Below are 19,939 nucleotides of genomic sequence, written 5' to 3' on the forward strand. Positions count from 1 at the left end.
CGAGTAAAAGTCAAGCATTTAAAAATTGTAATGACAAAAAACACTTCTACGAGTCAGTTAATAAAAAAATCTGCGGAAATAATTCGTATAATTTTGAAAATTGGCACAGTTGTACCTTGTGGTGTCCAGATAACCATACCTACTTAAAGTCCTTGAGCTTAGCGGGTGTGCTGAGGGTGTAGGGGGGAGGGGGGGGTGAAGGTACCTTTTCCATATTTTTGCTCATATCTCGAATATCTGTACGAATAGCATACAAAACAATAACAAAAATTTCCTACAAATTTGGTTATTTTTAATTTTTACGTTACGATCAATACTTTAGGGTTGTTAAAGTTAACAAAGAGATAAAAAAGTCTATTTAAGAAAACGTCGTTTTTTCGTAATTGTTCATCATAAATCAAATTTTTGTTTAGAATAAGCAAGAATACATAAATCTGTTACTTTTGTCCGAAGTAATTATAATGCTATTCATACAGATATTCGAGATATGAGCAAAAATTGAAAAAAAAGAACCTCTTATCTTCAATGGTACCCGCTACACCCTCCACACACCCCCTACCCTCGAGGACTTTTAGTATGTCTATCTGTACATCACAAGGTATAACTATACCAATTTTCACAACTACACGAATTATTTCCGCATATTTTTAAAATTTTCTTGAGCTACAAATAAATTATATTTTCAAATAAACAGAAATGTTACTTGTCTTGTATTCCTTTATTAGCCTTATTTTATATATAAGGACTATATCACAAAATCAATCAACATTTGGCATGATGTGCCTCATCCCTGTAGTTGCAGGCGTCCATAGGCTAGGGTAAATGCGGGTCGTATGATTGCTTGCCACCAGTGTGGTATAAAAACAACTATATAAAAAATGGCAATAAAGCATTTTTTGGAACAAAGTTCCATAACGCACGGTACGGACTTGGCGGATGGAGGCTAGGCGAAAAAAAGTATAAGAGTTTTCCGTCACGACTCTTTCTTAACTTCGTTTCAACCGATTGTCCCATGACACTCTCGCATTTTTTTTATTACGATAAAAGTTTAGAGTGATCAATTGTACTTAAACTTATTTTCCTTAGGATGTAAAATTACCTAATCCAAAAAAACACAAAACCATTATAGAGTCAGACCAAGAATAGTCTGCAGCGGATTTGATAGCCCACGCAGTGAAAGTGTCATTTTAAACGTCAAACTTCTATGAAATTATGACGTATAAATGACACTTGCACTGCGTGGGCTATCAAATCCGCTGCAGACTTTGTTTGGTCCGTCTCTAGCCATTTTTCGACCACTTCCACAAAAACGCATGTAGGTAACTCGGAAACTAAAAGTGTTGAAATGGTTACCACCATACACTAAACACTCCCACATATTTCAATCCTGTATATCTATGTTTAAAAATTATTCAATTTGATTAATTTTATAGCCTTTTAAAATATGCTTACACAATTTATCAATCGTGACTGAATTCCGGATTGGTTAGATGGGTGTGTGCTTTTGCTGCCCAACTTGTTATAAAATGACAATATGACGGACGAATGTCTGAAATGTCACCGTATTTAAGAATTATTTTGCTTTTCTTCGTAAGTATGTTGAAAAACATTGTGTGTACAACATATTTGCATATTTATACTGTGATTACCCATTTTATGAAACGTCCGCTTAACTAGTATAGGTCCGATGCCGACAGTGGTCACGGGCGTACTGGCGTGAGGAATGGGCGCAAGGTATTGCCGCGTAGGGTGTAATTTAGTTAGCAAAATGTTGAATTCATCAAATGATGAATGAAAAAATTAACGTATCGATAAAAGGACAAGCAATAATGAAGATTTACTTAAAAGCTATCGACTGAAGTAAGTTTCATATACATTTTCGTCGTAGTACTTCTAACATAAGGAAATAAAGACAGTGTTAGGCATGTTTTCAACTTATGATTCTATCGAGAAAATAATGAGCCGTCGTGTTTCTGACAAGCAATAACGTAATTCAAGGACTGAAGTTATACATACTAGAAAATAATGCATGAAATCCTTGTAAAAGTCTGTAAATATGGTGTCAAAAAAGCATTTTACTACACACCGCGCCTTAAATGACAAATAAAAGTACGGGAGTAGAAAATAAATGTTAATAAAACGCTCATACGTTTTCGCTTAAATCATTATACCGCAGTCGTCGCAAACAACAGCTGAAAGTTAACCAATTGATTTTAAGGCTAAAAATAAAAAGAAATCTGACTAAATCATTAAGCTATTAACTCGCTTCGGATCGTCATAGTTGAAGGGAACTATACACTAAAATATAACTAAGGGCTGATTTAGACGGCGCGCGAACTCGCATGCGATTTTAGTTACATTGCGGGCTGTTGGTTACGTCCAAATTAACCGACCGATCAAAACCGCAATGTAATGAAACTCGCAAATGTCTAAATGAGCCTTAAATATTAAGAGTTATTTACCCGTCGGAAGAAGGGCGAGAAGGAGACGAGCGCGTGCGGCGTGAGCGGCGCGCAGTGCAGCGGGCAGCGGCGGTCCTGCGCGCACACCGCCAGCAGCCGCCGCAGGAACGCCTCCAGCGCGCCGCGCCGCGCCCGAGCCACCGCCTCCGACTGCCACAGCTGCCGCGACGGGAACGGGATCGAGGCCACCTACATAATGGAAATCGTTATTGAAATATTTTGTGATGAGTATGCAGGCGCGAGCGAGAGAAATCTTACTCCGGTTAACGCGTTATTATATTAAGAATTTCTTAACACCTAGGGTCGGTTGCACCGATCCGTCTGTCACCGATAAAGCGTTCGCTAAATATTATTATGTGTTCCGTACTCTACGTCAGAGGTCTCCATTGAGAGAGTAACGTCTCCGGTGTCCGATAGATGCCGCTAGCGTCTATGTAGTCGCTCCGCCCCACGCCGTGACGTAGTTCCGCTTCCCCTTCCTGCGAACTGTTACTCGCTTTCCGCGACTCGCCGCCATGACACATTGTTTCGTCGACCGTCTTGTCCGATGGTCCGCAAATTTTTTTTGCGTACATTTTTGCAGCATGGTGCTTTAAAATTTCCGAACTAAAGCTTGTTCCATTAAATAGTGAGATATAGCAGAGATCGCTATTATTAGTCTTTTGGCGATCCCGCGATCGAAAGTGCTTTTCGATTCTACCCACTTTTTATTTTTCTTGCTAAATTATTTTTTACATACCATGCTGCTAAAATCGTTACCGTTAACAAGCCTGGGAGTACCTCGTGTTGTTAGTTGCGCATCGTAAATGCCTACTTTGACAGGCACGGTTCTCAGGCGGGTCGCGCATTTTCGAGATCGAAGTAGGAAGTGCGTCAGTAGTTTTTTATCAACAAGTGGTAACGTCAGTCGCTCCGCGTTCGGAGAGGGAACGTGCGTCGTGCCTGCGGCGGCGGGCGCGGCGCCCGGGCGGCGCGGAGGCGGACAGCCTGCGCGCGCTGCTGCTGGGTGCCGCGCTTCAATAGGACTGATAAGGAGGTTTGGATTGTCTCGAACCATCCGGTGAGCCAGTTTAATGATATTCTAGTTTTATTTGGCGTTCAGAAGCGACGCGACAGGGAGCCCCCGCCCGTGGCACCCCCGCCCCCGCCGTGTCGCGCGCCGCGCCGGCGCCGTCGACTTTCTTCTGCTGTCGTCCGAGATGACTCCGAGACGCCGCGACGCTGCGGAGTGGTGTCGCGGTGCGGGCGCTCCCAGTCCGCGGGACTCCGAGACACGTCACACGCCCACTCCTGTTGCTGCGGTCGCGGCGCGAGTGGATCACGGACCTCTCGATCCCGTCGAAAGCGGACCGCTCCTGCGACTCCCGACTGCTCGATGTGGAAGGAAGGTAAGTTACGTGGAAGCAGTGGAAACGCTGCCCGCCACACATTACGAGTACAGCGGCGGTGCCGTTCGCCCGTCGGCTGCCGTCCGTCATGATGTCGCTGGTGACCTACGCGCCGGTGGAGGCCACCACGATGGAGCCGCCGAGGGCAAAGTGTCGCCGTGATGATGCGTGCAACTACGAGCCAGCCTACAGCGCTACGATGGCGCTGCCCGCCACACGCATCGGCGCCTCCCGTGCAGGTAACGTCCGTCATGTGCACCGGCGCCTGTCGAGCTGGCCGCCACGATGGCGCCTCTCGCCTCACGTATCAGCGCCTCCCGAGCCGGCGGCAGCGGCCGCCACGATGGCGTCGCCCGCCTCACGGCTTTCGAGCTAGCTGCTACTATGGCGCCTCACGCACCAACGCCACCTGAGCCTGGCGGCGGCCGCCTTACGTACCGGTGCCTCCCGAGCTGGCCGCTACGATGGCGCCTCTCGCTTCACGCACCGGCGCCTTCCGAGCCGGTGGTGACGACCACCACTTTGGCGCCGCCCGACACGATGAAGCCGCCTGCCTCACGCACCGGCGCCTCTCGAGCTGGCCGCCACTATGGCGCCTCTCGCCTCACACAACAGCGCCTCCCGAGCCTGGCGGCGGCCGCCTCACGCACTGGTGCCTCCTGAGCTGGCCGCCACGATGGCGCCTCTCGCCTCACGCACCGGCGCCACCCGAGCCGGCGGCGGCGGCCGCCACGATGGTGCCACCCGCCTCACGCGACAGCGCCTCTCGAGCGGGCCGCCACGATGAGTCCTCGCCTCACGCACCAGCGCCTCCTGAGCCAGTGGCGGCCGCCATGATAGCGCCGCCCGCCCCACGCACCGGTGCCTCTCGAGCCGGCCACCACGATGGCGCCTCTCACCTTACGCACCGGCGCCTCCCGAGCGGCGGCGGTTGCCATGATGGCGCCGACAATCACGCCGATGCTGTCCACCTACAACTACGACGATGTCGTCCCTTGCAATGGCGCCCATGTTCTGTTCGCAAGAATACCACCGCGAACTTACCCGTCGCCGATGCTGCCCACCAAGCAGACGCTGGGCGCCACGGTATCAGTTTTGTCCTGTCCACATGGTCCCATTGAGGTACGCAGGCGCATATAGTTATGGTGCCACAGCACGAACAGACCGCTAAACTCTTGGTTTCGGTTAAGGATGGCGACGGCAGGCAAGGTCGTTAGGAGCCTCGTCCTAGCGTGGCTCGACTGCCCGGAGTTGAAAGCGGTAAGATTGTCGATACCCAGAGGAAAATACGTCGCGTCCCTGAGCTTCATAAAGGTGCTGATCGACGAGGAGCCGTGCCGCTTCGAGGGTCCTACAACGTCTCGAGGCCAGCGAGCGATCCAACCGGAGAGCAGCTTTGCGACACGATCCTGTGCGACCGCTCACAACCGAGGTTGAAGGCATCGAAAAGGTCTGCAGACCTCACATAATTATCTCTCTGCTGCCCGCTCTCTCCAGCTTAAGTTCCGTCTTACAAAGACGAACTCGTTCGCCAAGCCCCTAATAAACAAAATGGGACAAATAAACCCGCTGCGCCTGAACAAGCTTGAGTTTCCGGTGCTAAGAGAAAGGGGCCAGGGGGACTCCAGCAGTTTCCATCTGTCTGTCTTCGACTTTATCGAAACAGTTTTGTTACGCAAAGCGCCAAAATCGATTTTAGACTTGATTTCATCAGTTCGATTTCTTTAAAAGCATGCTACCATACCCCTATACTAGCTCAATATAGGCGTTTCTTCGGATAAAGTGAATTAGACCATCACGCTCCTAGACATCACGTGGGACACGCGGCACAGCACCCCGATTGAAAGTTTTCTTTTTCGTGACATACAGGCCTGCCTTGCTGCCGAGTTCCTCGCAGAAATGAGACTCAATGCCTCCTGTTTAGTCTTAAATTCGCAAACTTTAGTTCATGGAGGAAGGTGACACCTTCGCAGTCCCCAGCAACACTTCTGACAGCTGCCGAAAACCTCGTGCCACTTCCCTCCTCATCTTATGCCTGCAGTCCGTTACAATCTCCAATAATGGTAGACAATGTACGAGGTAAGGCCCTTTCAGTGGAGAGTAATCGCATCTGCAGCGCTGACGACAGAAGTGTCCTACAAACATACAACCGGACCGTTACAGTATACATAAAACGACGGCGACACTACATCCCTTCCGTTACTACGGCTGTCGCAAAAACTGCTGATGCCAGCAGACCGTCTACAGGTCGCGCTGGTTCCTTGCTACTTACCAGGTCGGTACAACTCCCGAGGGCGACGGTTTATCAAGAAGTCACTGCGCGCCCGAGGGGCCGCTGCGCCCAGAAGCCGCCGAGACTATCTTCGCCTGATAGGCGCCCTGTTGGCCGGCCTCCGCTTTCGAGAGCCCTCGCACTGTGCCACGGTATTTCTTAACCGACTCTTTGAACTGCTACCACGACGCGTTTGGCAGCTGCCGGTGATACGACTTGGCATGGATGTCTCCACCTCCCAGCCTAGTCTGTTTACTGTGACGGCGTGATGAGGAGAGCCTTCACGCAGCTGTGGTAAGCTTGCAATTTACTGGCGGTCCTAGTGAACACAACGTCAGACCGCCCTTTCTAACGAGTCAACGACCTTAAGAATCGAGGCGTAGCTCCTGTCAGATAGGACGCTCCAACACCGGGCTAGCGGGATCAGGAGTGACGTCCGCTTGATGTACTTACTGGCGTGACTGGCGCATGCATGCAACATGCCAAGGGCTAACGCTACGTAGCGAACGAGACGCAACTGTCAGTGTCTCACTAATATGGAAGAGTGATAAAGAGACAGAAAGAAACTCAAGTGATCGTCCGGGGGATGCTCCCGGTACTGAGTTTGTATGGCGAGAACCGGGTATTCCCGGTTCTGGTACTGTGTTTGTATAGAAAACCAGTACCGGGAGCACTCCTTAGATCGTCGCCTTGTCTAGGCCGCCTGTACACCCACAATGTAGAAATGGTCTTCATGGTGCATCAAAAATAAGATTGATTGCCAGGTACCTCTAATATCCAGTGAAGTAACGAGCTATCTCAGGCACCTATTTCTACTGTCCATGTTAGCTTTCAGAACGACACTTGTTCATAAGCCTATCGGACACTATGCCTTCTTCCAACGCCATTAATAGCGAGACCAGCGCCTCCCAAACCACCAGCTTGGGACGCGAGAAATCTGATTAAAATTACTTGCCCTAACTTGAATAGCCCTACAACGTACCTATATAGAAGAGCTGCCGCTCTTTTACTGTTAGCATCAGGCCGCAGGGTCAATGACCTTACTCTACTACTCTGTAGCCCGGGCAATTGCATAGATAACTTTCGCGCTATTATTTTGTGTCCGAAATTCGGCTCTAAACCAGATAACGTGTCTTACCGACTGGACTCTTAGAGACTCCGGAATAAAGTATAGACCCAGTAAGTAGGTAGTCTGGGTACGTTAACTTGTGAGAATTACACAAAATGTTAGGGGACACTGCGCCTATTTCTTCCAGCCACAGTCTCATCCAAGCCGGCCTCGCCTACGATTGCTTTCGATCCACGATGTACTTATTCACTAAATTGGCTGGAAAACTATCCAATTAGCTTAAGTTAATTAGAAACATGACTTTTTCAGACGATTCTATCGCCGAAATTCTGCGGATCGGATGCGATTTCGAATGAGAAATCTCTTAAACCAGTTTAACGTCAGATTCGAACCTGGGATTACAATTTAAATTCTCAATTTCCTGTAATGCATCATTATAACGAGTCACTGTGATTTCATGGGTTGCAATAAGGCGTATATATATTTATTCTTTCTCTGAGTTCTATGACAGTAGGTGTAGCCCTAACGCTTGCGCGCCCGCTGACTCGCCACCAGGAGATAATAAACAGGTCTCAATGGAGACCTCTGACGTAGAGTACGGAACACATAATATAAAAATTTTACCTTCCAATAAAATTGTTATTATGTTTCCTTCTACGTCAGAGGTCTGAGTAATGCCTTCCTGGCAGGCTACTAGGCTACTTTTATGCCGACGGTACTTCTCCTCAACAATGTGTCATGGCGGCGAGTCGCGGAAAGCGAGTAACAGTTCGCAGGAAGGGGAAGCGGAACTACGTCACGGCGTGGGGCGGAGCGACTACATAGACGCTAGCGGCATCTATCGGACACCGGAGACGTTACTCTCTCAATGGAGACCTCTGACGTAGAAGGAAACATAATAACAATTTTATTGGAAGGTAAAATTTTTATATTATACGGGAAGTTTCGTAGTTAACTACTGAGTGACGTAGATCATTCCGCTAAATGTGATTGGTGCAACTGGGCCTTAGGGAAGGTTTGCAAGCATGTAAATGTACCATCAGCCGCAAAAGTGCATGGCGACTTTATCAATGAATTCATTCATAATTTCTCCATGCAATTTCGCAGCTCACCGTACCTTAGGTCCGTATGTCCGCCGCATGGCGAGGTAGAGGTCCCGGAACCGGCGGTAGCGGCGCAGCAGCGCCCAGCGGTGCGGCCCGAGGCGGATGCGCACCTCGTACTCGTGGTGCGTGGACGCGCCCGCGCCGCGCGTCACCCAGCCGGGGATGCTCACCACCGAGTCTGTTTCAAAATAATTCACTGTTTCAGAAGTAACAACTATAGTCTGTCAAGCTGGATATGTCAGTAGCAACGTAAAGCAAACTAAAGTATGGTATCCCTAGGAAACGAACAAAGAGCAGCAATGTACATCAAACAACGATGAAATGTAAACAGAACAGTTCCACAGATAAGATATAACACGCGATTTTCGAACAATTCAAACGTAGTGTTGCTAACCCGGGATTTTTCAAATTTGCCGCCTTATTCTACTGACAAGATATGCTTGACCAAGTATAGAAAGGATAACACCTATTGCCGACAAAGAGCCCCTTGAGTAGAATTTACAAACAGGTGCAACTTAGATACTTCATTATTTTATACATCAAAACCAAGACAGTTGCTCGCTCAGCTATTTTCATAAAACTTAGATAATTACAAAAATAAATGTAAAAAAAACTTACTAAAATCGATGGGGTGCATAAGACCGACTGTGGCCGTAGGGTCCTGGAACAATTTCAAAAATATGTAAACAAAAATGTTCCTAATTGCCAAAGTAGATTCAGTCAAAATGGTATACAATATAACTATGTACTAGTTTCATTCAAGTCTCCGGCCCAGGATCCCGCTTTCTCATAGACGTACAGTTTTAATTAGTGAACCTTATGTCAATGCAGTAAGGTGTATAGTGTAACTCACCGGTGTCGGCAAGTCTACTATAAGCTCGTTCCCATTAGGCTCGGGCTCTATATGCGTCCGCGCCGCGCGCCGTAAAGGGTCGTCGATGCCGTCCCAGGACTCTACCGTCTCGTCGTTGGATGTCGACACGTTGTCGGATGCTTCGATTTCTGTGTCTTTTAACCTGTATGTGGAAATAATAATTAGATTGAATTACTAGAATTACTAGAATATTGGGATTGTGGACGTTGTATGGTCTGCCATCTTGTAGTCTAAAACGGACTCTTCGCAGAAATAAAAAGTACGCTCTTGAGCTCCCATCTACAGTTACGCCACCTTTGGTTAATCCTGTAAACAATTCTAAACCGTATATCATTGTAATAAAGCACATTACCTGTCGTTAGGTGGATCAGCGAGCACATCGCTTTCGCTCAGCGTGAGCGAAGGCATCTCTTGTATGGGAGTGACCGTGGAGCGTCCGTTGCTCTTGCCGTTGTCAAAGAACGAGTATTGTAAGGCCATCTCTAGACGGACGTACTTCTTTTGCAGGTCTTGTAGCACCTGACACAGAAATAAATTAGTAAAAAGTAGATTTATAACAAATATTTAGAGATTAGAATACAACACAATAGTGCAAAATACTCTCGTCTTTCTATTCCCATTTTCCATGACTAATGATGAGAGACGCATCGACTTATAAATACTCTTAAAAGTCTAACAGCGAGAAATTTTCTTTTAATACGACTACGTTTCTCATACCACTTCGATGACAAGCACTAAGTGATGGTAGGCGGTTAAGGCAGCCTACAGACACTTGCAACTCCAGGAAGCGTAACTGTATAATTCTTTTCAATGTAGTATCTTAACCCTTTAACCATTTGACATTCCTTTCTAGTCATTCGATTTCGAACCGTAATTCTTATAATAATAATAATAATAATAATTGCGGACAACTCATATAATTGAGTATTAAAAACCACGACCATGGGTTGCAGTCGTTACTACCGTGTTGACATTTGTCATACACCAGCGGCAAAACCAGGCAATTAGAAATGATAACAAGAAGTCGAACTAAAGCGGTAACAACTAGCGCACGCCCACCACCCCCGCCCGCCTCGTCCACTTCCTCGTCCACATCGTCGTCAGGCGACGAGTTCGCAACGGCGCCTGACACAGACGGGTCCAGTGACGAGAGTGGGCCGCCGCCGCCGCCGCCACGACCACCTGCGCGACGAGGGCGGCCACCGCTGCCGGCACGCTTGGGGCCTGCGGGACATCCTGCCCCGCCCACGGCTCCCGCTACCGGTGGTATAGTGCGACGCATGAGATGGACTCGAGACATGAACGAGAATGTCATGCGCGCCTATTATGGGGCTACAGAGGGGGGAACACAGCTGTCCGCCTATCGTTCGAGAATACTGCCTTTGTTTCAGACTCTTGAACCCACCATCACCGTGTCGGAGCAGCGATTATCGGATCAGGTGCGCGTCATTCAGCGGCTAAAGCGCTTGGATGACGCGACACTTGATCGACTTCGCCAGGAGGCTCTCTCTGCTCGCGCGGACTCCACCTCGGTGCGAGATCTACCCGCCACGTCGCCGGATCCGGTGCCCGTACCCGACCTGGCACCGGAGGCGCCACGGGTTGATTTCTGTACCGACGAGGGGGACTTCGCGAGTCAGAATGTGAGTACGACTGCTAATGAGCAACTGAGGAGGACTTTGGAAGAGGCGATTACACAGTATCGCGTCACAACCAACTCTAGGCCACGATTACCACGTCTGCCTATGAATAGACGCAATCTAGCGCTAATGGGAGCCCTAAACGCTTTACTAGAGCCATATTTACGGACTAGTAAAGATTTAGATGATACGCACTCGATCATGTACTGCGGAGCCATCGCGGCGTGCCGTGTTGCTCGCGTCAAGTTTCCGGACGCTGAACGTGCACCTAGGACCGTCGGTGGTGTCCCTGCATGGCAAGTGCGGATCGAGCGACGTATCAGCTCGTTTAGGACTCTCATCGCAAAGCTGATCTGCTTCAGGGGGGGCAACAATCGCCCCCGAGTAATGCGCTTTGTGAACCAGGCGTTCGCGGGGACGGATATCGGGCCCCGCGACTACATGGCCAATGTCACAGAGCGCATCGACTTTCTAAAGCAAAAAGTCTATGCATGGGCAAACCGTATTCGCCGCTACAGAGAGCGTGTGGATCGATTCCAGCAGAATCGCCTTTTTCAAAGTGACCAAAGGAAAGTGTACCGAAGGTGGGAGGAAGCCAACCTTCGTACGCCCGACACGCAGCCGCCGGATGCTACTGCCACGACTGACTTCTGGCGTAGCATCTGGTCGGTGCCTGCCGGGCACACCGAGGGGAGTTGGATGAGTGTTGTCGAGCATGAGTGCGAGTCCATCGAACCCATGGGGGCAGTCATCATCAGCCCCGATGACGTGAGTTGTGCCATCCGCACGGCCCAGAACTGGAAAAGTCCTGGGCCGGATGGATTGCACAACTTCTGGCTAAAGTGGTTCCGATGCTCGCACTCGCGCTTGGCAGCACAATTTCAACAAGCCCTCGAGCTTGGTTCTCTTCCACCTTCCTTAACAACTGGTGTCACCTTCCTGCTCTATAAGTCCGGTAGTACCACGGAAGCGAAGAACTACAGACCCATCACATGCTTGCCTACACTATACAAGCTCCTTACATCCATTTTGAGAGCAAAAATCAACGCGCACATTGTTGCAAACAATATTCTGGCTTCCGCTCAAAATGGATGTAGGGTTGGGTCCCGTGGTACTAAAGAGCTCCTCCTTATAGACATGACCATCTGCCAACAAATCCGACGGAACAGGGGGGCCCTCTCAGCCGCTTGGATTGACTACAAGAAGGCCTATGATTCGGTGCCTCATTCATGGTTGGGGAGGGTCTTAGAGTTGTATAAAGTTGATGCAGCTTTGAGAGCCTTCCTAAGCACGTGTATGAGGCAGTGGACCACAGTCCTTCGTCAACCAGGAGGCGGGGATGACCGCCCTGGCCCGCAGGATTTTATAAGGATTGAGCGAGGAATCTTTCAGGGCGACAGTCTGAGTCCTCTGTGGTTCTGCCTAGCTCTGAATCCCCTCAGCACCCTGCTGAAAGATTTGGGACTAGGTTGCCGGCTTCAGAGAGAGGGTGAAGTCATTTCTCACCTTCTGTACATGGATGACCTCAAATTATTTGCACCAAATAGCCAAGACTTGTTGGAGCTACTGAAAACCACCGAAGTCTTCAGTAATGCCATCAACATGGAATTTGGTATCGATAAATGTGCGGTTATGCATGTACAGCGGGGGAGGGTTGTAAATTCAACAAATTTACAACTCTCTGAGACAATGTCTTTCAGATCTATCTCTGAATCAGAAACCTATAAATACCTTGGTATGTCACAGTCGTTGGGTATTGAGGATGAGGGTATTAGACGGTCGGTGAAGGAGCGCTTTTTCAGTCGGCTCACAAAAGTCCTAAACAGTCTTTTGTCAGGAGGCAACAAAGTGCGCGCCTTCAACGCCTGGGTAATGCCCCTACTCACATACTCCTTTGGCATACTAAGGTGGACTCAGACCGAGCTGGACGCCCTGGATCGGAGGGTCCGATCACTGTTCACCACACATCGTATGCTACACCCACGCTCGTCAGTTATGAGATTGTACATCCCACGGAAGTGTGGAGGCCGAGGCTTCCTAAATGCCAAGGATCTCCATAACCGCGAGGTGTACAATCTCAGGAATTATTTCCTTAACAACGAGTGTGGGATGCATCGTGATGTGGTGGCAGTAGACAGGAACCTAACGCCGCTCTCCTTGGCAAACGAGAACTGGCGCAAACCTGTGGTACTAAGTACTGCGGATCGCAAGGCGGCATGGGAGAGTAAGGTGCTACACGGGCGGTTCTACAAGGCCCTCACGGGACCCGACGTGGACCTGCTCGCGTCGGTGAACTGGTTACGATTCGGGGACCTCTTCGGAGAAACCGAGGGTTTTGCCTGTGCAATTGCGGACGAAGTGATGATGACGAACAACTATCGGAAATATATCCTGAAGGACGGTACGGTCGACATTTGTCGGGCATGCCGCCGTCCCGGAGAGTCACTCAGGCATATCATTTCCGGTTGTTCTCATCTTGCTAACGGCGAGTACTTGCACAGACATAATCTCGTAGCCAGGATTATTCACCAGCAACTTGCTCTTCTATACGGCCTTGTGGACCGCGAAGTACCGTACTACAAGTACTTACCTGCGCCTGTTCTCGAGAATGGTCGTGCCACGCTCTATTGGGATCGATCTATCATCACTGACAGGACTATTGTAGCCAATAAGCCTGACATCGTGATAATAGATCGATCGCAACGTCGGGCCGTGCTCGTTGACATCACCATCCCCCATGATGAGAATCTCGTGAAAGCCGAGAAGGACAAGTCCAGTAAGTACCTAGACTTGGCTCACGAGATAACAGCCATGTGGGATGTTGATTCGACGATCATTGTCCCGATAGTCGTTTCAGTAAACGGTCTAATAGCGAAGAGTCTCGACCAACACCTTGAGAGACTCTCGCTAGGTGGTTGGATCAAGGGTCAGATGCAGAAGGCGGTGATCTTGGACACGGCGCGGATAGTCCGCCGGTTCCTCTCTCTGCAGCCCTGACCACCGGTAGCTTGGGCCTTGCCCCGCTGCTGGCGGCACCCTAGGTTAGGTTTTTTATAATGTGTTTATATTAATTTTTATTGTTTTGTAAGTGTTTTTATATTTTACTTTTATATTCATATTATAAATAACCTAACTTAAGATGAGAAATGAATAAAGAGAATAATAATAAAAAAAAAAAAAAAAAAAAAAAAAACCGCTCTGACAATGACAGACGTCTCGTAAATTTTATTTGCTATAATTATATTTTTATACGTTTTTATTGTTAAAACTATTGTGTATTTTGCCATCAAATGAGCCTTTGACCTGGCTAAATATGTGGAAATATAAAATATCAACTATAAAATACGTGTGACTCAAATTCCATACACACGCCACGGACATGACATTTGTTTGACAAAACGGTCAACGCAATATTACGGCAAAACAGTAAATAACGTACGCAAAGAATGATTACGAGGAGTCAAAGACGTGCAGCGGAGTCGACCAACAACGCACGACCACCACCCCCGCCCGCTCCGTCCAGTTCCGCGTCCACAACGTCGTCAGGCGACGAGTTCGCAACGGCGCCTGACACAGACGGGTCCAGTGACGAGAGCGGGCCGCCGCCGCCGCCGCCACGACCACCTGCGCGACGAGGACGGCCACCGCTGCCGGCACGCTTGGGGCCTGCGGGACATCCTGCCCCGCCCACGGCTCCCGCTACCGGTGGTATAGTGCGACGCATGCGATGGACTCGAGACATGAACGAGAATGTCATGCGCGCCTATTATGGGGCTACAGAGGGGGGAACACAGCTATCCGCCTACCGTTCGAGAATACTGCCTCTGTTTCAGACTCTTGAACCAACCATCACCGTGTCGGAGCAGCGATTATCGGATCAGGTGCGCGTCATTCAGCGGCTAAAGCGCTTGGATGACGCGACACTTGATCGGCTTCGCCAGGAGGCTCTCTCTGCTCGCGCGGACTCCACCTCGGTGCGAGATCTGCCCGCCACGTCGCCGGATCCGGTGCCCGCACCCGACCTGGCACCGGGGGCGCCACGGGTTGATTTCTGTACCGACGAGGGGGACTTCGCGAGTCAGAATGTGAGTACAACTGCTAATGAGCAACTGAGGAGGACTTTGGAAGAGGCGATTACGCAGTATCGCGCCACAACCAACTCTAGGCCCCGATTACCACGTCTGCCTATGAATAGACGCAATCTAGCACTAATGGGAGCCCTAAACGCTTTACTAGAGCCACATTTACGGACTAGTAAAGATTTAGATGATACGCACTCGATCATGTACTGCGGAGCCATCGCGGCGTGCCGTGTTGCTCGCGTCAAGTTCCCGGACGCTGAACGTGCACCTAGGACCGTCGGAGGTGTCCCTGCATGGCAAGCGCGGATCGAGCGACGTATCAGCTCGTTTAGGACTCTCATCGCAAAGCTGATCTGCTTCAGGGGGGGCAACAATCGCCCCCGAGTAATGCGCTTTGTGAACCAGGCGTTCGCGGGGACGGATATCAGGCCCCGCGACTACATGGCCAATGTCACAGAGCGCATCGACTTTCTAAAGCAGAAAGTCTATGCATGGGCAAACCGTATTCGCCGCTACAGAGAGCGTGTGGATCGATTCCAGCAGAATCGCCTTTTTCAAAGTGACCAAAGGAAGGTGTACCGAAAGTGGGAGGAAACCAACCTTCGTACGCCCGACACGCAGCCGCCGGATGCTACTGCCATGACTGACTTCTGGCGTAGCATCTGGTCGGTGCCTGTCGGACACACCGAGGGGAGTTGGATGAGTGTTGTCGAGCGTGACTGCGAGTCCATCGAACCTATGGGGGCAGTCACCATCAGCCCCGATGACGTCAGTTGTGCCATCCGCACGGCCCAGAACTGGAAAAGTCCTGGGCCGGATGGATTGCACAACTTCTGGCTAAAGTGGTTCCGATGCTCGCACTCCTGCTTGGCAGCACAATTTCAACAAGCCCTCGAGCTTGGTTCTCTCCCACCTTCCTTAACAACTGGTGTCACCTTCCTGCTCTATAAGTCCGGTAGTACCACGGAAGCTAAGAACTACAGACCCATCACATGCTTGCCTACACTCTACAAGCTCCTTACATCCATTTTGAGAGCAAAAATCAACGCGCACATTGTCGCAAACAATATTCTGGCTTCCGCTCAAAATGGATGTAGGGTTGGGTCCCGTGGTACTAAAGAGCTCCTCCTTATAGACATGACCATCTGCCAACAAATCCGGCGGAACAAGGGTGCCCTCTCAGCCGCTTGGATTGACTACAAGAAGGCCTATGATTCGGTGCCCCATTCATGGTTGGGGAGGGTCTTAGAGTTGTATAAAGTTGATACAGCTTTGAGAGTCTTCCTAAGCGCGTGTATGGGGCAATGGACCACAGTCCTTCGTCAACCAGGAGGCGGGGATGACCGCCCTGGCCCGCAGGATTTTATAAGGATTGAGCGAGGAATCTTTCAGGGCGACAGTCTGAGTCCCCTGTGGTTCTGCCTAGCTTTGAATCCCCTCAGCACCCTGCTGAAGGATTTGGGACTAGGTTGCCGGCTTCGGAGAGAGGGTGAAGTCATCTCTCACCTTCTGTACATGGATGACCTCAAATTATTTGCACCAAATAGCCAAGACTTGTTGGAACTACTGAAAATCACCGAAGTCTTCAGTAGTGCCATCAACATGGAGTTTGGTGTCGATAAATGTGCGGTTATGTATGTACAGCGGGGGAGGGTTGTAAATTCAACAAATTTACAACTCTCTGAGACAATGTCTTTCAGATCTATCTCTGAATCAGAAACCTATAAATACCTTGGTATGTCACAGTCGTTGGGTATGGAGGACGAGGGTATTAGACGGTCGGTGAAGGAGCGCTTCTTCAGTCGGCTCACAAAAGTCCTTAACAGTCTTTTGTCAGGAGGCAATAAAGTGCGCGCCTTCAACGCCTGGGTAATGCCCCTACTCACATACTCCTTTGGCATACTAAGGTGGACTCAGACCGAGCTCGACGCCCTGGATCGGAGGGTCCGGTCACTGCTCACCGCACATCGCATGCTACACCCACGCTCGTCAGTTATGAGATTGTACATCCCACGGAAGTGTGGAGGCCGAGGCTTCCTAAACGCCAAGGATCTCCATAACCGCGAGGTGTACAATCTCAGGAATTATTTCCTTAACAACGAGTGTGGAATGCATCGTGATGTAGTGGCAGTAGACAGGAACCTCACGCCGCTCTCCTTGGCAAACGAGAACTGGCGCAAACCTGTGGTACTAAGTACTGCGGATCGCAAGGCGGCATGGGAGAGTAAGGTGCTACACGGGCGGTTCTACAAGGCCCTCACGGGACCCGATGTGGACCTGCTCGCGTCGGTGAACTGGTTACGATTCGGGGACCTCTTCGGAGAAACCGAGGGTTTTGCCTGTGCAATTGCGGACGAAGTGATGATGACGAACAACTATCGGAAATATATCTTGAAGGACGGTACGGTCGACATTTGTCGGGCATGCCGCCGTCCCGGAGAGTCACTCAGGCATATCATTTCCGGGTGTTCTCATCTTGCTAACGGCGAGTACTTGCACAGACATAATCTCGTAGCCAGGATTATTCACCAGCAACTTGCTCTTCTATATGGCCTTGTGGACCGCGAAGTACCGTACTACAAGTACTTACCTGCGCCTGTTCTCGAGAATGGTCGTGCCATGCTCTATTGGGATCGATCTATCATCACTGACAGGACTATTGTAGCCAATAAGCCTGACATAGTGATAATAGATCGATCGCAACGTCGGGCTGTGCTCGTTGACATCACCATCCCCCATGATGAGAATCTCGTGAAGGCCGAGAAGGACAAGTCCAGTAAGTACCTAGACTTGGCTCACGAGATAACCGCCATGTGGGATGTTGATTTGACGATCATTGTCCCGATAGTCGTTTCAGTGAACGGTCTAATAGCGAAGAGTCTCGACCAACATCTTGAGAGACTCTCGCTAGGTGGTTGGATCAAGGGTCAGATGCAGAAGGCGGTGATCTTGGACACGGCGCGGATAGTCCGCCGGTTCCTCTCTCTGCGGCCCTGACCACCGGTAGCTTGGGACTTGCCCCGCTGCTGGCGGCACCCTAGGTTAGGTTTTTTATAATGTGTTTATATTTATTTTTTATCGTTTTGTAAGTGTTTTTATATTTTACTTTTATACTCACATTGTAAAACCCTAACCTAAGACCCTAATTGAATAAAGAGAATAATAATAATAAGGCGTAGGGATGTGACGACCCCATCGCCCGCTGGTTTTACCAGTGCAATCAGTCAACGCAGGGCAGCTTGTGGCGAGCTGTTGGGGATTAGCGACCTCACGTACCCGAGTGCTCCTGGAGAGTTCTGTTACCCGCAAGGAGGGTGGGTGGGACAGGATTCTCTGCCTCTGGCTTGCCTTAGCCGGCCGGCCAGAGTGGAGTCGTTAGAGCTATAAGCTCCAGGGGTGGAAGTGAAATATGCATAAGACGCGAGTTGGCACAGTGGCTGTTAACAGCCACTGGGTAGAAAGCGGCGCACACCTCTCGACACCCCTGAGCCGCTCACACCGGTGTTGCCCTTGAGCCATCCTAGATGTCGCTTTTTGTGGGGGCCCATCTTGTGAGGGCGAGTCACCGTCTGCCGGAAATAAAATTGCATACCGTTTTATTAGGCAGGCGTCCGGTTTTTTACCCCATAGCTCAGTTCTTAGTCCATCGCTTTCACCCAATAACCTAGTTCATTTTAGATTCCATCAACTCTCAATAGTCCTTACACCCTGGCGGGTGCTGCCTCTGCGTGCGTCCCATGACACGGGCAAGGGCAGCCTCCGCTCGGTGTACCCCTTACATTTCATTAAAGTGTCAAAAGGGCCTCTACGTGTTGGCTTCGGCTCCGCGCACGCCTCCCAAAGGTCCGGAATACCATTGTTCCGTGATGGGAAAGACATACAAATAATAATAATAATAGTTCTTTATTGACAGGTAAACACCCATTTTAAACAATTAAGTACAGTGTAAAAATACAAAAATACAAAGCATAAAAATGTAAAATACACGCAAAAAAATACCTAAAATTAATAATAATTAGGCAGTCACGGTCAGGATCGTCACTTCCTGTTCCTCTCACGGTGCACGGATATCCAGTATTTATATATAGGATTGTCCAGATACCCGGACAGCTCACGGAGAATACTGTTGTCAGATGATCTTAGGCGACTCCAAAGGGAAGCGACGCGGGAGCGAATGATAGCAAAAAAGTCAGGGACTTCGGCCTCGGCAAACATGGTCGACGCGCTGCAGTATCTTGGTAGCTTCATTAGAATGCGGTATGCGTCATTATACTGCACTCTAATTTTATTAATCGCACGTCTTGTGAATCTGCTCCAGAGCTGACATGTATAGAAGCATAAACAATATGCCCTAAACAATGTCACCTTCACTTCATCACTACAACGTACGAATCTACGCGCAAGCATGTTGCACCGCACGGCCAAAGCCCTGCGCTCCCGCTCGATGTCTTCATCATCCAGCAGACCCTCCGTGAGCAAATGTCCGAGGTACCGGAACTCTTTCACTCTTTCCACTTGTGCTCCATCCAAATACACTGGCGGGACATTCGTCGGACCTCTCCCTGACTTAAATACCATCTTTTTAGTCTTTAGAACGTTATACTTCAGACCATGGCTATGAGCATATTGCTCACACACCGTCAGAAGTCTTCTTAGGCCCCTGATTGATGGGCTGAGAAGCACCATGTCATCGGCATAGCTAAAATTATTTGTACATGTAGTGCCTATATGACAGCCCACTCTGGTTCCTCTCAGCTCAACAATCAGGTCGTTCACGTATAGACTGAAGAGGTCCGGCGAAGTCAGGCCTCCTTGGCGTACTCCACACTCTAATATATATTCATTAGAGGTTGTGTCGCCCCACCTTACACAGTTTGATTGGTTCTCGTACCAGTACCTCAACAGATTCACGATTTTTGGAGGCACTTTAGATTTAGCAAGTTTCTCCCATAGCAACTTCAAGTTAACTAGGTCAAAAGCTCTACTAAGATCTAGAAAACAGGCATGTACTGAGGTTTCCCGCGCCAAATAGTAGTTAACCGTGCT

At 49.4% G+C, this 19,939-nt stretch overlaps 2 protein-coding genes across 2 annotated transcripts in view; one reads left to right on the forward strand and one right to left on the reverse strand.

Annotated features, from left to right (window-relative positions):
* The window catches only part of LOC134799364 (kinesin-like protein Klp98A), a 53,795-nt gene that overhangs the window by 4,186 nt on the left and 29,670 nt on the right, over window positions 1-19,939 (reverse strand). The window contains exons 23-27 of the mRNA XM_063771774.1: window positions 9,524-9,690; window positions 9,151-9,313; window positions 8,916-8,958; window positions 8,309-8,475; window positions 2,463-2,651 (exon numbers count right to left, since the gene is read on the reverse strand). Of these exons, the coding sequence (XP_063627844.1) occupies window positions 2,463-2,651; window positions 8,309-8,475; window positions 8,916-8,958; window positions 9,151-9,313; window positions 9,524-9,690 (729 nt within the window). The remainder of the gene's footprint in view (window positions 1-2,462; window positions 2,652-8,308; window positions 8,476-8,915; window positions 8,959-9,150; window positions 9,314-9,523; window positions 9,691-19,939) is intronic.
* Window positions 11,573-17,973, forward strand: LOC134799350 (uncharacterized). The gene is made up of 2 exons (XM_063771759.1): window positions 11,573-12,829; window positions 17,019-17,973. Coding segments are annotated over exons 1-2 (873 nt in total). The 5' UTR covers window positions 11,573-12,828; the 3' UTR covers window positions 17,891-17,973.

Source organism: Cydia splendana, chromosome 18, assembly GCF_910591565.1.
Source record: "Cydia splendana chromosome 18, ilCydSple1.2, whole genome shotgun sequence".
NCBI classification, from domain to species: Eukaryota; Metazoa; Arthropoda; class Insecta; order Lepidoptera; family Tortricidae; genus Cydia; species Cydia splendana.